Source organism: Schistocerca serialis, chromosome 5, assembly GCF_023864345.2.
Source record: "Schistocerca serialis cubense isolate TAMUIC-IGC-003099 chromosome 5, iqSchSeri2.2, whole genome shotgun sequence".
Taxonomy (NCBI): domain Eukaryota; kingdom Metazoa; phylum Arthropoda; class Insecta; order Orthoptera; family Acrididae; genus Schistocerca; species Schistocerca serialis.
In genome coordinates, this window is record NC_064642.1 from 503,528,937 (window position 1) to 503,549,544 (window position 20,608).

General features: G+C 38.5%; 1 protein-coding gene across 1 annotated transcript in view; it reads left to right on the forward strand.

The window, feature by feature from the left end:
• The window catches only part of LOC126481474 (alpha-L-iduronidase), a 247,787-nt gene that overhangs the window by 24,133 nt on the left and 203,046 nt on the right, over positions 1-20,608 (forward strand). Inside the window, exons 2-3 of the mRNA XM_050105252.1 lie at positions 8,425-8,503; positions 8,585-8,693. Of these exons, the coding sequence (XP_049961209.1) occupies positions 8,470-8,503; positions 8,585-8,693 (143 nt within the window). The 5' untranslated portion in view covers positions 8,425-8,469. The remainder of the gene's footprint in view (positions 1-8,424; positions 8,504-8,584; positions 8,694-20,608) is intronic.

Consider the following 20,608-nt stretch of genomic DNA (forward strand, 5'->3'; position numbering starts at 1 on the left):
CACTAATATCATGTCCCTGACAAATGAAGCTGCATATGACTGTTTGGAGACCTGATTACTGTGCACAAATCTACAGTCCCTGGATAGCCATTGCAACCATGCAATCCATTCTCTGTATGATTGTGTGCTGAGCTTATGACAACTGAAGAACTTACATCTATCTGCAGCTGCATGAACTTGACAATCAAAATATTTAAGGAAATTGGATTTGACCCTATCATATGGGAGGGCATGGGGCTCTGTCTCAGGATAAAGTTGTTGTACAAGACAATGATATATCTCTGGTCCTACATAACCCAACAAAAAAGCACCAGGAAGTGCTGCTGCATCCTTGAGATGTAGTCAGCCCATTGTTTAACCTTGCAGCCAAATGCCTGGAATGACACGGCTGCTGTACAGAATGCCTTGACCATGGTGTCAATTCTGGGGAGATGGTTGGATACCTCTATCATTGAGGTTGAAACTGCAGCTACTGCCTGCCATAGTTGCAGAGCTGGTAACATATGCTGGAGCATCAGAAAAACTTGTGCACTAAAATCTGTTGTTTCAGACATTCTAAGAAACAAAGAGAAACTATACAGTGTCTGAGAGCACATGCAACTCACTAAATGTTGCTGTTGGTACACACATGAAGCTTTTAATAATCCTTGTCACCACTGAAAAACATGCCGTGGTTGGCAAAATATATGGCACAGATTCTTCAAAAAGTTTGTTGACAAAAATAAGAAAACTGTTTGACACTCTGATGAGTAATAATACAATATTCACAAGCTGAAAGTTGCTGGCTGGAGACTCTAGTTTAGAAAACAAGGTCATTACACAAACGAAAATTCTAAGTCTCACTGAGACCATCTTCAAGCAAAGTTCAACTAAGGGTTTAAGCTCTTCTGTCCTGGCATGGTGTTAAAATGCAACAAACAATTTAAGTTTTTCCATCTATGCACGGAGTTAAAATCCCCTGGGAACAGTCTACAGTCAGTGTACTACAAGAATAATGTAAGTAAAGTTTTTCAACATCCACAATCACAAAGATAGGTCTGTCAACAATGGCGAAGTGATCCAGGCGTTGTCTGTTGTGGCAGCTGGTCGGCAGCTGAGACAGCAGAGTCCACATGGAACTGGATGTTTGAACTGGAGTCCTGGCTTGGAGTGAACTGCTGATGGATGGCCACACACCGGCCTAAATACCATCCTGTGGCCGGATATCTTAGGATCTATTTTTGGTCATATGGAGCATGGAAGCAAGTAGATTTTCGCAACCTGCAACTTCTGGCAGAGCTGGTAGAGTCACTTAGTGGAATGCAATGAAATCTGCTTTTCAGTGAGTAGTGGACGCTTGGGAACTAGGCAACTTTCAATGCTGGGAGGTATGATGTTTTGTCGACCTTGCAGGCATAACATCACAAAATGTCAGTCTCTTTTATAGATGAGTTACACTTCCCTAGATTTTACACACTAAACCAAAGTCAACCATTTGCCTTCCCCCTGGCCTGTTTGATATTCCTTAGGAACATTACCCCTAGATGTCACATCAATGTGATGGTGTCAAGCAGCACACCACTAATGCTGTATTCAATCATTACAGGATGGATTTTCCTCCTCATTTAGAGCAAGCTACAATTTATGACATCAAATACAAATTCTGTCCAAGTCACTCTGTATTCTCTAAAGTCATTCAAGGATGTCACTCACTTTCCCATACATTACAGCATCTTGGCATCGCAAATGGTTGCAGATTCCTGCTTGCACTATCTGTTAGATCATGCATGTATATAGAGAACAAGGAAGATCCCATCACAGTTTCCTGGGGCAATTCTGACAATAACCTTGTCTCTGAAGAACACTTATCATCCTCGACAACATATAGGGTTCTATTCCCTAAAAAAGTTATCTAGTCAAATATATATTCCATAAGTTTGGATCTTTGTAAACAATCTGCAGTGCAGCACTGTCTCAATTACTTTCTGGAAATCTAGGAATACGGAATGTGCCTATTGTGCTTCATCCATGGTTTGTAGGGTATTGGGCAAGACAAAGTCAAGTTGAGTTTTACATGAGAGACACTATCTAAAGCCATGCTGATTTGTCGACATAAGCTGTTCTGTCTCAAGGAAATTTATTCTATTTGAACGTGGAATATGTCCAAGAATTTTGCAGCAGACCAATGTTAAGGCTATCGATCTATAAGTTTGTGGATCTTTTCTTTTATTCTTCTTATATACTGTGGTCACCTTCACTTTTTCTGATTGCTTGGGACTTTGCACTGAGTGAGAAATTTGTAATAAATGCAAATTAAGTAAGGGGCCAGTGCTGAAGAATACTCTTTATAAAACTAAACTGTGGCTCCATCTGGAACTGGCAACTTATTTGTTTACAGCTCCACCCCCTCCCCAAACACTCCCCCATATTGTTGTGTATGACATGCAACTTCTCTTGCCTGCACAAAGGCTGGTTCCTCAGTGCCACTTTTATCTAGCTGCCTTGCTGTCTTTTCCCCATAGCTTTCACCTTTTTTTCCCTCAACACCACCCTTCCTCCTTGTTCCTCTCATCTACTCCATAACTCTGTCAGACTGCAGTGCTGGGATAATGTGACCAGGGTAAGGCAATTATGAAATGATTCTCTCTAACTCTCTCTCTCTCTCTCTCTCTCTCTCTCTCTCTCTCTCTCTCTCTCTCTCTCTGTGTGGCTATGCCCCACGTACTGTCTACCATGCAACCACAATATTGGCTGCTAATGGCAACAGGGGACAGGACTGGGGGTGTCCAGTGGTGAGCACAACTTGACGTTACGTAGCATAGTTGAACTGCTTTTGACCCTGAGAAACTCACAACAGTGCTAGAGTGCCAGTAGTGTTGTACAAAGCAGAACAATGGCAATGATTAACAAAGCAAACATTGAATTATATCTACAAGAACAGTTGCTGAAGTAGACATTTGGTCAAAAAGAAACCAAGGAATTTTGCAGAGTGAGAAAAAAGTAGCAGATGAAATATTAGTGTTTTTACAAGATTAATCAGTGGAATGTTTTGTGTCATATACAATCTACTGTACAGATAAAGTACATGAGGAGCACAATGAAGACGATATGAGCTTAACAAGTGAAAGTGATACTGAAGTAGGTTTTGAGTCACTTAGTTGATCATCCTTGCCAGACAGGGAGCCACATATTCTGTCTTCAATCTAACATAGCAAAGGACAATCATTCTCCAAGGAATGGATACTAAACATAATTACATACATAGAAAATAATCACAGTAAAAATACAATTATGAACAGATTTTGAATACATCTGCAGCAATATAACCACGTAGTAAATAAAAGAAAATTATGGATATTCAAAGGAGTACAAGGCACACTTGTTATGTTATGTTCATCGTATTTTGCATGATATAGATTAGAGTGACTTCAAGGGAAGTGGTGGATGATTGCATAACTTCAGGCAGTGCTACAGGACTGAAAGACTTAAAATAACAAAATTTGAAATGAAGCTCAATTTGATGATGCACAGCAAACTGTTGAATTGGCCTGAAAATTTGTGGATGAGATGAACAAACTTATCCCATTGTTCTGTAAGGAAGTTGTTATCAACTCTGACCAGTTGGGATTTGAAGAGGAACTCTGGAAATTAGAGGTACCAAGATAGTTGTATCAAGATCAATTAACATCAATGCCTTAATACTTTCATATACAATTATGCTGTCTGTTAGTCTGGATGTTAAATTGGCTGAAAAGTTACCTATTGTGCTGCAAGAAGTTGGAGGTGCTCTACTCCCAATGACTCTTTCCTGTGTGAATGATCTTGTAACAGCATTAAGGAATATTTACATGACAGCAAGCAAGGGTGGGAAAATGGCTGTCAGGGAACTACAACCATGAGCACTGCTTTTGGCCAATAGCTGGTCAAAATAACTTGCTTTTGCTTGATACCTGATCTGTGCATAAAAACCATACTCCTTTAGAGCAAACTATGCCTCCTGAAAAATGTACGACATTCCAGTTCATACTGCCAGGAACCAATGGACAAGTTCAGCCTCTGGATGTTTGTTTTCTTCATACCTATGAAACATATTATCACAATATTTGCAGCTATGCCTTAAAGGATAGCCAGTTTTACAATAAGCTCCATGAAAGACTGTTTTGCTTTCAGTTGCATGCCATCACATTCAGTCAGTTCTCATCACCTCATTGCACCAATATGATTGATTCTATATGCATTCTTTAAGAGTGAATCCTAGCTGCAAATCCTGCATGGTCTGTAACTCCCAAGGAATTAGCCTTTGATCTTGATGGTTTAAATCTTTGTGATCACTGTGGTATGCCATTATTCATTCAGTGTTCATAGTGCAAGTTAATAGTTTGTTTTGAACATTTCTTGAATGTTGATGATATCCATTTTGTAAAGTATAATACATACATTCCATAGCAGGTTGATCACTGCACCTCCCGGACTCCCATTTTGTCACTCTTGTTATGCTCTTGGTGAGTCATTAGCAGCTAATATTTTTCCTGTCATAATTATTATTAACACAAAACTTTCAAATGAGCCTTACTAAAGACTGTACTTGTGACCTCACACTCAAGGGGTTCCTTGCATGAGGATGGGCATAACCCAAAAGCAACAGTTTCAATCATGAAACTTCCTGCTAGATTAAAACTGTGTGCCAAGTGGATACTTGAACTCAAACCCTTCCCTGTCATAGGCAGTTCTCTTATTATCTGAGCTATCCGAGCATGACTCTTTACCAATCTCCATGGCTTAGTTGTGCCTGTACCTCTCTCCTACTTGCCAAATTTCTGTCTACTCTCTTGCATATTTTTCTGGACTAGCAAGGTTTAAAGTTGCAAAATAACACACACACTCCTTTTCAGAGTGAAACATTAAATCTGGTAACAACCACCTATGCTGTAACTATCCATTTCGCCATAATATCCTTTCTACATCTACATTTACATTCATATTCTGCAAACCCCTTATGATGTGTGGCAGAGGATACCCTGTACCACTACTAGTCATTTCCTTTTCTGTCCCATTTGCAAATAAAGTGAGGGAAAAACAATTGTCTATAAGCTTCTGTATGAGCCCTAATTTCTTGTATCTTATCTTCATCCCATTTGAGTTCCCAAATCATCTCTGTAATACTTCTGTGTTGTTCGAAACTAAGGGTGTGGTCACAGAGGCCCCAATATCACTGGATTCTGCCGACGACCGAAATCAGCCAGAGGCGGCCGATCTTCTAATCAGTATACCACTATGTGTGCGGACACACTATAGCCTATCTTATCTCCTGGACATACAGACTTCAGATGGCAATTGGTGAAATTGACTGACTTACTCACACAAAATATGGAGCATGAGAAACATAAGTTTAGTCCATGAAAGAGTGAGTTTGCGGCGTCCTGAGGATGCAAATATCATAGTCAGGATATAGATTGGAATTTATGAACAGGAATCACAGGTTTATTCAAAACCTCAAATAGGTAAAATCTGTATTGGAAATTTTAGGCATACCTAGATTATAACCTCAAAAATTAATTTGTTCGAGTGAAAAGAGTGGCATATCTTACATGCTTATAGCTACTATACTGGACCTTTTTTGTGGACTTAACCTAACTTCCTTGAACCTGCCAAAGACTGAGTAGTAGATCAGGCTCACTATGACCATGCTGTCAGCCAGTGTTATCAGATGACCTCTGGCGACGGTGTCTGATGATTGTTGTCAGTGCCACTGTGCACACAGTGTAATGGTAACAAATCTATCAACCTGCCTTCAAATTTCTTTGATATCATCCTTTAATCCAATCTGGTGTACACCCCAAAAACTCAAGCAGTACTCAAGAATAGGTTGCATTAGTGTCCTATATGCAGTCTTCTTTACAAATGAACTACAATTTCACAAAGTTCTCCCAAAAAATGGAAGCAAGGGGTGCAGCAGAACTTCAGTGAACTATGGAAAGTAGGAGAGAGGTGCAGAGGTGCTGGCAGAAGGAAAGCTGTGTGAGCAGGTCAATATTTGTGCTTGGATCTCTCTCTCAGCAAGAGCATTTTCAACAAAAGGCAAGGTGCTCGGTCCAAGTCCCGGTCAAGTAGACAGTTTCAATGTGACAGGAAATTTCCAAAAGCCACACTCTCTGTTGTCTACTGCAGCATGGAAGATTCACGCTGTAAATTTCAGTATTGATTATGATCCCGTCGACCACTCAGCATCTCAAGTATACCATGAGTGCCTACTTTTTTTTTTCCTTCCATTTTTTCATTCATTCATCTGTCCATCCCCATCTCATACTCCATAGATACCATCATGAAGGGGAGCCTTTAGGAATATGCAATGAGCAAATTATACATTAACAGGCAGAGACAATGACAGTTGGCTGCTTCTGTAAAGTGTACTAACAACAGATGATGGCTTGTGCTAATCTAGTCACACTGTTATTTATAGGAATTACTTATATAAGTGTATTAGGGAAAACAGTTCCTTTGGAAAAAGCCACTGCTCTTTCTCCTAATTGCTCAGCAGATGTTTTTGTTTAATATTTCAAACAAAGTAGTTATGTTGCTTTACAGAGGACTGTCAGCTATCTGTACACTGGAAAGCTCAAGGTACATGTAATAAAAATGTTAGAGTTATCTGGAATTCACGTCCCTGAGTCAAAATATTGAGATAAATTGCAGGATGATTGACTAATAAAGTATTCTTTTACTTTCTTTTTGAAACTTTGGGTATTCTCAATTACCTGCCTAACATCTGCCATTAACCTGTTGTAGGCTTGTATGACAGAGGATAAAACTCCATTCTGAATCCTAGCTAGTAATATATATTCTGCATGCAAATTATTTTTGCTTCTAGTATTGTGATTATGAATTACAGAGTTCAACCAAACTTTACTTTGTTACTAACTAAAAGAATATCAGTTGGGGATATATGCATTCATACATAAGTGTTATTATTTGGTGATGTATTCCAGATGGTACACTTCCTGTTTTGTAGATTTTGGTCACTAAATCAAATAACATGTAATTTCAACTAATTGTAATAATTTCACAGCTATCTCACTGACTCCTGAATTGACAGAATTTTTAAGTTCAAGCCTTAAGAGTGCCATCAAATTATAATCACATGCTTTTTTCCTCATTATATAGCTTACAGTTTTTCACCTCACTACAAACATACTTTCCCCTAACAGACTTTTGACATTGTACTGAAATTTAATCTACTATCCTTTTTTACATGTAAGTGAAGGCACACATGAACATTTTGTATATTATCATTTTAAGTACTGCAGAATTATAGTTAACCTTTCTGTGTGCTGAATGCACTTTTCTAAAAGCAATAACTTATTCAATGTTTTTACCTGTTGCACTCATTCTTTTGATTTCTCCCGTTTTTGCACTTTCTAAGCATCCATAAAGCTTAATTTGTATTGTATCATTCCATTTCAACCTTTCAGCAATAATCTGGTATATTTCATCATGTTTCCAGGAAGTTTTTTCCTTTGCCTTGATGACTTAATTGACATAAATATCTTTTTCTCATATTGTTGATATTCTAACCTGAAGTTTTCATTGTTTGATTTAGCCTGCAGTTATTGTGAAATGTCCTGCTACTCATTGTTAATAGATACTACAGCATCATCATTCAGAAACAGCTGTTGTTGTCTAATTTCTTTTGGCTTAAGAAACTAGAAGAACTCATAGGAAGCCAGCTCATATGAATAAAATGACTGAGGCAGCACTGAAACATATTCTATTAATTAAAATGTCAGCAAATTTCATTGTAGTGTGGGATAGTATAGTTTCACTTTTATGAATGTAATGACTTTTCCTTTGAATTGAGGTGATTTGAAGTCCAGAAACAAATGAATTGAGCAAGAAATGCATCACCTATCATTAAGGTGACCAAACGAATGTTGGCCTTGGTGTGAACTGGCTCCAGTGAATCTGATTTATTATTAGTAAAGCTGATAAATTTCGAATTAATATAAGGCATATAATTTTAGGCTGCTTACTAAAACTTTGTTCTGTTTTTCTTGTTTTTCTTTCTGGATTTTTCATTACATGCTCATTTTTCTTTGTGACTGTCAGCCAGATGCCAGTCTCTGCTGCTATTATTAGATAATCTGCTTTCCTTTCTCCTTATAGGACTTGCAGTTGTCATTTGCGTTACATGCATTTAGAGTCTTTTTTTGCACTGTTAATTATTCCTCTTCAGATATTACAAGTCTAGCAACTCTGAAAAGCTACTACTCCAGCTCATTTATAACATTTTATTATATTGTTTATAGAGTTTCAATTAAAAACATGTGATATGTTGGGGAATTATAATTAAATGTGGAAATTTTGTCATAAATAATATCAAGTGTTTATAGCTACATTTTATGATATAAGTTATATTTTCTCCATACTTACCTGTGCCTTTCTAAACAGGTTAGAGCACAACTGAATGTCCTATAGAACAACCCACTACTTACCATGATGACTTTTTATAAGACGACAATATTTCTCTGTGAGTATCATGATAGATGATCATTTCCTTCTGCAGTGTGGAAGTACGGTGAATACTCAAATGTGTATCTCTTTTCTTAAGGTGTTATAATTGTTCCTGCAAGAAGAAGTTGTAAACTGGAAGCATACATTGATTTGATGTCTCCTCCAGTAGGTCCTCTAAACCATTTTTGGGACAGCACTGGTTTCAGGTTTGTGTAAGATTATTAGAATAATATCTTTCCTGTCCAGTTTGTAACAGTTTATCTAATGCATATAAATAATGAAAAAGTTTATTTTAAAATATTCGTAGGGAGTATGGAGTCTCAAGTAAATTTGTGAGCATGGTGAGAACAAGCACTGCAGAAACAAGAGCAAAGGTGAAATACCAGGGAGAGATATCCTAGGAGTTTGATATTTATGCAGGTCTGTGTCAAGGTGATGCTATCTTACTAATATTATTTAACATTGTGTTCAAGAAAGGCATCTGATAAAAGGACAGTAATGATCATCATCGTTTTCCAACTCCAATTTCCCGGAGTGCTCGCCATCTCCTTCTGTCTTCATATATTTTCTGTACCAGGACAGCTTCCCATGTGTGTCCTTTCTCCTCCACATCTGATCTTACAGTCTCTACCCAGCATTTTCTTGGTCTTCTCCATGGTCTTCTTCGTGCAAGGTTCAGGTTGAAATACCTTGTGCCAAGTGTTCGACTGTTCATCTCATTATTTGCCCATACCACTGAAGCTTGCATTTCTTTATGACACTGGTAGCAGGAACCTCAACACCAGCTACCTTTCTATTCACCTCATTCCTGATTTTGTCGATTCTAGTTGTTTGGTTCATAGTTGTCATAAATCTCATTTCTGTTGCCTGAATTATGCTGAGGTCTTTGTTTAGTAGGGTACATGTTTCTAAACCATATGTTAGGATTGGTATGAAATAGGTGTGATACACAGTCACTTTTGTTTCTCTTGGCATTTTATCATCCCAGAGAAGATTTCTGATTTGTCTGTAAAAATTGGATGCTTTCTGTGTCGTTCTGTGTGTAATATCTGCTTAATGGTGTTATCTTTTGAGGTCATGTTTCCTAGGTACTTGAAATGTGAAACAGATTCCACTTTGACTCCTTCTAGAAATACACAGGGTGATTATAATTAAAGTTAAACTTTCAAAACACTGTGTAGAAATAACACCACTGGTCAGTGTGACTTCAAATTGCAATGGAATATTATCGGAGAAGGGAGAAAACATATGGCAGAAGGAAAAGAAATAGCATGAAAATTGATCAATAGATGTCACTGTATGTGTCAGAATACATAAATGAAAACAAGGTAGATATTGAAATAGATGACAGAGCAATAGAAAAACAATTAAAATCACTCAAAAGAGGAAAGGCCGCTGGTCCAAATTGGGGAATAAATAGTAGTCCGTAGGAGCCAAGTCTGGAGAAAAGGGGGATGTGAAACGAGTTGGAATCCTATTTCTATTAATTTTGCAACCACAACTGCTGAGGTGTGTACTAGTACATTGCCGTGATGGAAAAGGACTTTTTTGCAGTCCAATTGCCGGCGTTTTTCTTGCAGCTCAGTTTTCAGACAGCCCAATAACGATGAATAATATTCTCCTGTAATAGTTTTACCCTTTTCCACATAGTCAATGGGGATTATCCCTTGCGAATCCCGAAAGACAGTCGCCATAACCTCTCCGGCTGAAGGAATGGTCTTTGCCTTTTTTGGTGCAGATTCTCTCTTGGTAATCCATTGTTTAGATTGTTGTTTGGTCGCAGGAGTATAGTAATGTATCCATGTTTCATCCACAGTGACAAAACGATGCTTAAAGTCCTGCAGATTATTCCTGAACAGCTTCAAACCGTCCTTGCAACACTTCACACGACTCCGTTGTTGGTCAACGTGAGCAATCGTGGAACCCATCTTGCGGATAGCTTTCTCATGACCTAATGTTTATGCAAAATGTTTATGTCTAAAATTGTCATATATTCCCACAGAGACAATCTTATAATTTTTTTATTATATAATTCAACCTGGTGTCATGTGAGAGGGAACATTACTGGTCTCGACTTATTACCAAGTCTTTGACTCCTTCTACAAATACACAGGGTGATTATAATTAAACTTTCAAAACACTGTGTAGAAATAACACCACTGGTCAGTGTGACTTCAAATTGCAATGGAATATTATCAGAGAAGGGGGAAAACATATGGCAGAAGGAAAAGAAATAGCATGAAAATTGATCAATAGATGCCACTGTATGTGTCAGAATACATAAATGAAAACAAGGCAGATATCGAAATAGATGACAGAGGGATAGAAAAACAATTAAAATCACTCAAAAGAGGAAAGGCCGCTGGTCCTGATGGGATACCAGTTCAATTTTACACAGAGTATGTGAAGGAAATTGCCCCCTGCTTGCAGTTGTGTACTGTAGGTCTCTAGAAGAGTGTAGTGTTCCAAAGGATTGGAAAAGGCACAGGTCATCCCTGTTTTCAAGAGGGGACGTCCAACAGATGTGCAGAACTATAGCCCTATACCTCCAACGTTGATCAGTTGTAGAATTATGGAACATGTATTATGTTCGAGTATAATGACTTTTCTGGAGGCTAGAAATCTACTCTGTAGGAATCAGCATGGGTTTTGAAAATGATGATCATGTGAAACCCAGCTCACCCTATTTGTCCATGAGACTCAGAGGGCCATAGACATGGGTTCCCAGGTAGATGCCGTGTTTCTTGACTTCCACAAGGCATTTGATACAGTTTCCCATAGTCATTTAATGAACAAAGTAAGAGAATATGGACTGTCAGACCAATTGTGTGACTGGATTGAAGAGTTCCGAAATAACAGAACGCAGCATGTCATTCTCAATGGAGAGAAGTCTTCCGAAGTAAGAGTGATTTCAGGTGTGTCGCAGGGGAGTTTGATAGGACCATTTCTATTCACAATATATATAAATGACCTTGTGGATAACATCGGAAGTTCACTGAGGCTTTTTGCGGATGATGCTGTAGTATTTTGAGAGGTTGTAACAATGAAAAATTGTACTGAAATGCAGGAGGATCTGCAATGAATTGACACATGGTGCAGGGAATGGCAATTGAATCTCAATGTAGAAAAGTGTAATGTGCTGTAAATACATAGAAAGAAAGATCCTTTATCATGTAGCTACAATATAGCAGGTCAGCAGCTGGAAGCAGTTAATTCCATAAATTATCTGGGAGTAAGCATTAGGAGTGATTTAAAATGGAATGACCATATAAAATTAATCGTCGGTAAAGCAGATGCCAGACTGAGATTCATTGTAAGAATCCTAAGGAAATGCAGTCCGAAAACAAAGGAAGTAGCTTACAGCACACTTGTTCTCCCACTGCTTGAATACTAGATAACTCCAGTGGAAAACTCTACAAGAGAGGCGCTCAGTAGCTCAGTACAGGCTTTTGTTAAAGTTTCAAGAACATACCTTCACCGAGGAGTAAAGCAGTATATTGCTCCCTCCTATGTATATCTCACAAAGAGACCATGAGGATAAAATCAGAGAGATTAGAGCCCACACAGAGGCATACCGACAATCTTTCTTTCCACGAACAATACGAGACTGGAATAGAAGGGAGAACTGGTAGAGGTACTCAAGGTACCCTCTGCCACACACCATCAGGTGGCTTGCGGAGTATGGATGTAGATATAGATGTAGATGTCATGCACACGACTGACCAAAGTTGGTATAAACATGCCGGGTGCACAGCTTTTCCTCCTTTCGCGCCTGCGACTTTCACCATGGCTGTCTCAATGCAGTATCGCACTCTGCTTGTAAAGCTGTATTAAAAGAATGATGACTGTGCACACATCACATCACTTTGCAGAAGTTCCAGACACTGAAGGGTTTGAAAAAAGGTGTTGTTCCAGTGACTGCCATGCATCTGGAGAAAATGATTTGGAAATTTGAAAAGACGAGTTCTTTTGGTGTGCAACCTGGTAGAGGAAGGAAACAAATTGATTGAACATTAGTGGAAACAGTGGCCACAGCAGTGCAGGAGTAGACAAAAGGCAGTGTGTAAAAGTGTAGTGCATGGAGAATTGCCCAAACATTGAACGTACCCATGAGCACGGTGCATAAAATCCTACGAAACATCCTTCTTTGCTATCCATTCAAAATTACCCATGTATACAAGTTGCTTCCTGTTGACCTGCCAGCAAGAGAGGCCTATGCTTTAGAATTTCTTGGTCATGTGAAAGTGGACAATGACTGGCTGTGGAAGATTTTGTGGACAGACAGAGCCCCACTTCCATCTGACAGGATATGTCAGTACACAGAATTGTCAAATATGGGCAACAGAAAATCCAAACACAAATCAACCAGAACCACTTCATCCTGAAAAGGTCACTGTGTGGTGCGGATTTATGGCGTCATTTATCACAGGGCCATATTTTTTTGAAGAGACAGGTGCTTCTGGTCCTGTTATGCTGTACCATCACTGGTAAGGGCTACGGGTGTCTTTTGTGCAACCATGTCATTCAAGCTCTCCAAGATCATGGATGTGTGGATGGGATCATGTTTAAGCAATATGGTGCACCTCCAAACATTTTAAATCTAGTTACGCAGCTCCTGAAGCACCATTTTGGAAATGTTAGAATTATCAGCCACCATTTCCCTACAGCCTGGCTGTCCCAATTACCTGATTTTAATATGTGTGACTTCTGGCTGTGGGGCTATCTAAAAGATGTTGTGCTCAGCATTCCAATTGCAAACTTAGCTGCACTGAAGGCACACATTGCGCAACACATTCCGACTATGACCCCGGAAACACTTTGATCAGTTGTGGAACATTCTGTTCCTCGATTTCAGCTTTTGGCAGAAAATGGTGGACAGCATATTGAACATGTTTTGCACCAGTCACACAGAAATTAATAATCCAATTTGATTTTGATCCATGCTTTTTATGTGGTTTTTGGCCTTAGGACAATTAAAAACAGATGTGATTAATGCTTTTAATGTGGTTTTTGGCCTCAGGACAATTAAAAACCAATGTGAGTGATGCTTTTTATGGGGTTTTTGGCCTAAGGATAATTAATAACTAATTTTCCCATCCAATGTGATATGACCTTGCTGTGGTGAATGGGCTTAGGTAACTAACTATATCACACTGGACCACCCATGCACACTAAGTAGCACAGTTTGTTTGATGTCAAATGTACGGCTTAGGCATTGTTGTATGATCTGTCTGTCATTTGTAGTCGACCACTATTAAATTATGATGCTTACAGCACCATGTTTTGCTACATTTTGTAACTATTTATTTTTTGTTTTTATTTATTTATTTACACCTGAAGTTCAGTAGGACCAAATCAAGGAGCAAATCTCCAAGGTCATTGAACGTATCAGTACATGAAATTACAACATAAAACTAATAACAGCTAAAAATAAAATGTTTATGAACCCAAAAAAGGTCAAACCATAAGTTTAAGTTAACACAATCTACAATACAACAAGAATCAGCTAAATTTTTCAAGAAACTCCTTGACAGAATAGAAGGAGCGACCCATGAGGAAACTCTTCAGTTTTGATTTGCAATCATGTTTATTACTGCTAAGATTTTTGAATTCTTGTGGTAGTTTATTGAAAATGGATGCAACAGTATACTGCACACCTTTCTCCACAAGAGTTAATTAAGTCTGATCCAAATGCAGGTTTAATTTCTGTTGCCACTTACTGCCCAAACCGCCCATTTCTGAGCCAAAAAATATCCTTTTAGAATGGGAACAGTTACCCCAAAATATAATACCATATGACATAAGCAAATGAAAATGAGTAAAGTAGACTAATTTTCATGTCGAACAATCATTTACTTCAGATACCATTTGAATAGTAAAAATGATAGCACTAAATCTTTGATCAAGATCCTGAAAATGGGGTTTCCATGATACTTTACTATCTATCTGAACATTGAGAAATTTGAAATATTCAGTTTCACGAATCATATGCCCATTCTGTGAAATTAAAACGACAGGTTTTGTTGAATTGTATGTTAAAAACTGTAATAACTGAGTCTTACTGTGATTTAGCGTTCCTTTATTTTCTACAAGCGATGAACTTATATAATGAACTGCACCATTTGAAACTGAGACAATGTTGCATACAACAACCTTTAGTACCAAGCTAGTGTCATCAGCAAACAGAAATATTTGAGAGTTACCTGTAATAATACTAGAGGGCATGTCATTTATATAAATAAGGAACAGGAGTGGCCCCAACACTGATCCATGAGGCACACCCCATTTGACTGTACCCCACTCAGACCCCAAATCACAGCCATTCTCAACACTGTGAATAATGACCTTTTGCTGTCTGTAGCTAAAGTAAGAGGTGAACCAATTGTGAGCCATTCCCCGTATTCCATAATGGTCCAACTTCTGGAGCAATATTTTGTGATCCGCACAATCAAATGCCTTAGTTATATCAAAAAATATGCCTAATATTTGAAACCTTTTTTTAGCCCATTTAGTATCTCACAGAGAAAAGAGAATATAACATTTTCAGTTGTTAAACAACTTCTAAAGCCGAACTGTACATTTGACAGCAAATTGTGTGATATAAAATGATCAATTATCCTTACATGCACAGCCTTGTCAATAACTTTAGCAAACACTGATGGCATAGAAATAGCTCTAAAATTGTTTACATTATCCCTTTCTCCCTTTTTATAAAGCAGCTTTACTACTGAGTACTTCAAACTTTCAGGAAACTGACCATTTCTAAAGGAAAAATTACAAATATGGCTAAATACAAGGCTAACATGTGCATTCAACTCAGTACTTTAATATTCTGCTAGGCACTCCATCATTTCCATGAGAGTCCGTAGATTTTAGTGATTTAATTATTGACTTAATCTTCCCCTTCTGTATCACAGAGGAGTGTTTCAGACATCAATCTCGGAAAGGCATTTGCCATGAGAGTTATATGTAATTCACCAGCAATACTCAAAAAATGATTGTTAAATACTGTACATATATTTGATTTATCAGTAAGAGAAATATTTTTACTACAAACTGACTTTATACCACCGACCTTATGCTGCTGACCAGACACTTCCTTCGCAACTGACCACATGGTTTTAATTTTATCCCATGAATTAGCTATTCTATTTGCATACCACATACTCTTTGCCTTCCCAATAACAGTTTTAAGCACCTTACAGTACTGTTTGTAATGGGCTACTGTAGCTTAATTGTGACAACTTCTAACACTTTGATATAATTCCCACTTTGTTCTACATGATATACTTATCCCACAAGCCAGCCACCCAGGGTGCCTTTTACTGCTAGTACCCCATTTAGAACATTCTAAAGGAAAGCAGCTCTCAAAGAGCATGAGAAATATGTTAAGGTTCAAATGGTTCAAATGGCTCTGAGCACTACGGGACTTAACTTCTGAGGTCATCAGTTCCCTAGAACTTTGAACTACTTAAACCTAACTAACCTAAGGACATCACATACATCCATGCCTGAGGCAGGATTTGAACCTGTGACCGTAGCGGTCGCGCGGTTCCAGACTGTAGCGCCTAGAACCGCTCGGCCAGCCTGGCTGGCTATGTTAAGGAAAGCATTATATTTATCATCTATGTTATTGGCACTATGAACATCCTGCCACTCTTGTTCCTTAATGATGTTTAAAAAACTATCTATTGCCGTTGGGTTAACTTTCCTACATAGTTTGTAATCATATGTGTTTGTGTACAAAAGCCTTTTAGTGTTAAAATTTGTGCATACCCTTTTACTAACAGAATGCCTGTCTAGTAATGAAAAATGAATAAAAATATTGTCTATGGCTGTACTACTGTTCCCTAGTTGGAAAGAACACAGTCTGCATCAGATCATATGAATGAAGGAAATCTACCAACATCCTTTTTCTTACACCGTCATATACAAAATTAATATTGAAGTCACCTCATATAACTTATTTCTGATACTTCCTATAAAGTGAATCAAGAACCCTCTCAAGCTTGCACAGAAATACTCTGAAGTCAGAGATAGGGGGCCTATGAATAACAAAAATTCCACTAAATCGAATTGCCCCTGCACAACATTCAGATATCTGTTCAGTGCAGTGCCATGATACATCTATGGACTCAAATGGAATATGGTTTTTTACATACATGGCCACTCCCTCACTCTGCAAGGAACTCCTTGAAAACAGCCAGCTAATCTGTATCCTGGTAAAAGAAGCCTCTGAATTGTCAGATTATTTAAATGGTGCTCTGATATGACAAGAGTTTCAGAGTCAACATCTATAAGCAGTTTTCTACCTTTACCTCTAATACCTCTCATATTTTGATGAAATGTGCTAATTCTTTCTCTACTTGGAAACATGGCATCCTCTGATGGTGGTCCTTTAGTTAGAGGGACTTCCTTTAAGCAGGTATACCTATCAGCTAACTTCAATCTAAAAAAGGTGCAGCTCTAACACCAATGACTACAGGAATTTTTCCATGAGTGATCCCACCATCACCACTATCACCTATAAGCTTTTCCAGCCTCCTCTTCCCATACCTCTTGAGGTGCAGGCCATGCCTAGTGAAACCCAACATACTGATAGACTCTTCTGCCATAAGTTTCCCCCTTTCTCCGATAATATTCCATTGCAATCTGACATCATTCTGACCAGTGGTGTTATTTCTACAGCAGTTTGAAAGTTTCACTTTAATTATAATCACCCTGTATTTGAGGTTGTTCCTTGCCTGTTGATGAATGGAAGGATGAACCTGTTGGGCTATACTGATGACTTCCAGTTCTACTGGATTTGGAAGCTGAGACAGTGGGAGATCTAACACAAAATGCAGCAAAGTTGGCCTAAGTATCAATAATGAGAAGACAGAAGTGATGATATTGGTTAGAAATGCATTACAGAGAATCTCATCGTAAGTTGGAGATCTGTGTTTGCCCAAAGTAGAAAACTTTCAGTCCATGGGTTCTTGTGTTAACAGCCACAATAATTTGAAACTGGAAATAAAATAGTAAATAATTATTTCATTCAGAATGTCCTTAACTGTGCAACAGATAACAATATCCTTCACCCTCTCCAGCAAAACCAAACACAAGGAATAAAGCTATAATAATTCCAGCAGTGTTAATATGGAGCAGAAACCTTGAGTATGACAGAGATGGATGATGAAAAACTGCTTTTGAATGTAAAATCTTGGGAAAGATTTTAGGTTCATTGTAAGAGGCAGAGAGCTGGAGAGAAAGGAAGGGCAAGGAACTGTATGAAATGATGCGGCAACCAACCATTGTGCAGAAAATTAAAACTAGAAGACGTTGGTGGCTAGGATATGTAGCTCACATAGCTAAACACCATAGAGCCAACGTAGTGCTAGTGGGAAGACTTATAGGAAAACTTGCACTTGGTAGACTCAGGAAGCTGTGGATGGACGAAGCCATGAAAGACCTATGGCAGCTGGGAGTTAAACAGGGTACTGAAACAGCTCAAGAGCACAGTCACTGAAGGCAGATTGTGAGGCCAACACATGATCCAGAAATGCTGGATAAATAGGCAAGTACATATTGACAATGAAGAGTCCTGCATGAAATACAAATAATGGAAGGAACAAAGGTAACCATTCACTTTATACTTGAGGCTCAACTATTTTTTGGATGCTTACCTTTACTCCTTCAATTATGTATGACATTTCATTGAAGTTTGTGAGAAATCTCTCTCAAGTAGAATACCTCAGAAGGATGCAAACTTTGAGTATGCTTGGAACAGTGTTCCAGCAAATTATGACTGCAACAGAAATAAGGCTGTCAGCAGAGTGTTAGTTTCTCTTGTGGGACTGAGACAGGGAGGTCAGACCTACTCCAAGTTTATGTTGTGAAGAGCCATGCAATAATGTGGAAATTTGAAAGCAAGTGTCAGTCCGTCTTAGTGCAGTCAGATGATGCAATACCAACAAATGAGTGACTTCAAGTGGAGAAAAATGATTGGCCTCTGGAAATTGGTTTTATGATTCACTGACATTTTGTATTGTGTTACTTCCAATTTTGACTTGCTATGCCCTTTGGTTTGTAATGCAGCCCTTATATGTCTGCCTGTACTTGAATGTGGATTTGGTTACCTTTTTGTCAGGAATTCTACCCATTGTTGTGACAGGTTAGCTTTACTAAGATGACCTCTAAACAAGTTCATCTGCTGTCTTCTTCTGAGGAAATGTTTCCAGTACAGCTAACAGTCCAGGTACATTACAGCATCCCAGGTGCTGGTATAATTTGGCTATTTCCATATCCAAATCTGTAATTTATGCTGTGACATCCTTGCTGTGCCTTTGTGAATGATCTAGTCCTAAAAATAAATAGCATGTTGTACACATGGGGTAGAGGCTTGTGGACATTGATAGCAGGGAGACGTTGGCATGGAGCATGTTGCAGTCTGAGTTCTCACTTGCACATTCAAAACTGGTGATGCTGGGTGAAATCAAGAGACAGGGATTATGACGCTGCTTCATTGAAGTCAAACACATTGCATTGTGCACCATGCTGTGCAGCTGGATGGTATGATTGGCTTTTGACCACAGTTCAGAAATGGCCATTCAGGGTGTATTTGCAGTACCACACCTTTGCTTATTATCAAAAGTATGATCATATGGGGTATCAAGTGAAATTTGTTACTGGATTGATGTTGTTTTGGTAGGGAGGAGGCAGCATGTCATCATGGATGAAGAGTCATTTGTCAGATGTAGAAGTAACTTTAGGTGTGCCCAAGAGACCCTTGCTGTTCATGTTGTATATTAATGACCTTGCAGACAATATTAATAGTAACCTCAGACTTTTTTATCTATAATGAAAGACTGTCTGGAAGAAGCTGCATAAATATTCAGTCAGAACTTGATGTAAAATTGTGCACTTCACAAAAACCTGTGTGTAATACTTTGAAGCGATATGAAATAGAATGCTCATACAGTCAAGGGTAAAGCAGGTGTTAGACTTTGGTTTACTGGTAGGATACTGGGGAAGTGCAATCAGTCTACAAAGGAGATTGCTTACAAACCAGTTGTGTGACTGGCTCTAGAATACTGCTCAATTGTGTGGAACCCAAAGTAAATAGGATTAACAGGGGATATTGAATGTATACAGAGATTGGCAGCATGAATGACCACAGGTTAGTTCAATCCATGGGAGTCTCTCAGAGATACTGAAGGAACTGAACTGGAATACTCTTGAAGATAAATGTAAACTGTACCAAGAAAGTCTATTAACAAAGTTTCAAAACCAGGCTTTAAATGATAGCTCAAGTAATATGTCACAACCCCTTACATATTGCTCACATAGGTATCATGAGGATAAGATTAGACAGTTACTGGACACACAGAATCATTCAAACAGTCGCTCTTCCCACACTCCATTTGTGATTGGAATGGGAAGAAACCTAGTAACTTGTACAATGGGATGTTCCCTGTGCCATGTACTTCATGGTGGTTTTGCAGAGTATAGATGTAGATGTATTGTTTGATGTATAAGTAATGACAGTGATTAGGCTGGAGGAAATTATAGGTGAATGTACAGGACAGGTCTTGCACCTAGATCTTTGATAGGAATATGACCGATGTGGCTTGAATGTGGAGTTCAAGATTGTACATGGGCAAGTCAAGGATACTACTTTGATGCACTCATGGTGGAATGCTGCTTTGAGATGGATGTGATGAATTATAGTGAGGGTATTTCTTGACTCTAGTCTTTATGGCAGAGAACACGATTTAAGTATTTCATTCTTGGGTGGTATTTAATACGAACTGGGGAACTATTTTTTGTAGGTGTTCAGGAAATGTAAATTATTCAAGTATGTAGGATATAGAAGATGATCTTTATGGGCATAGGCAAAACAGCAGTTTGTTCTGCTGGTGTATTGGCATGTCTTTCAGTATACTGCTTGAGGAATTTCTTAATACTGCAGTTGCAGCATCTGCAGGTGACATGCTTGTATGGAAGGGATTCTTTGAAATGCAATTGATGAAACCTGTCCAAATGGAGGGAATGCTGGTGATCAGTAGGTTTGATGTGGACAGAGATTTTTTTGGAACCATTAGTGCAGTTCCTCACTGAGGCTATGACTACTTAATGTTAT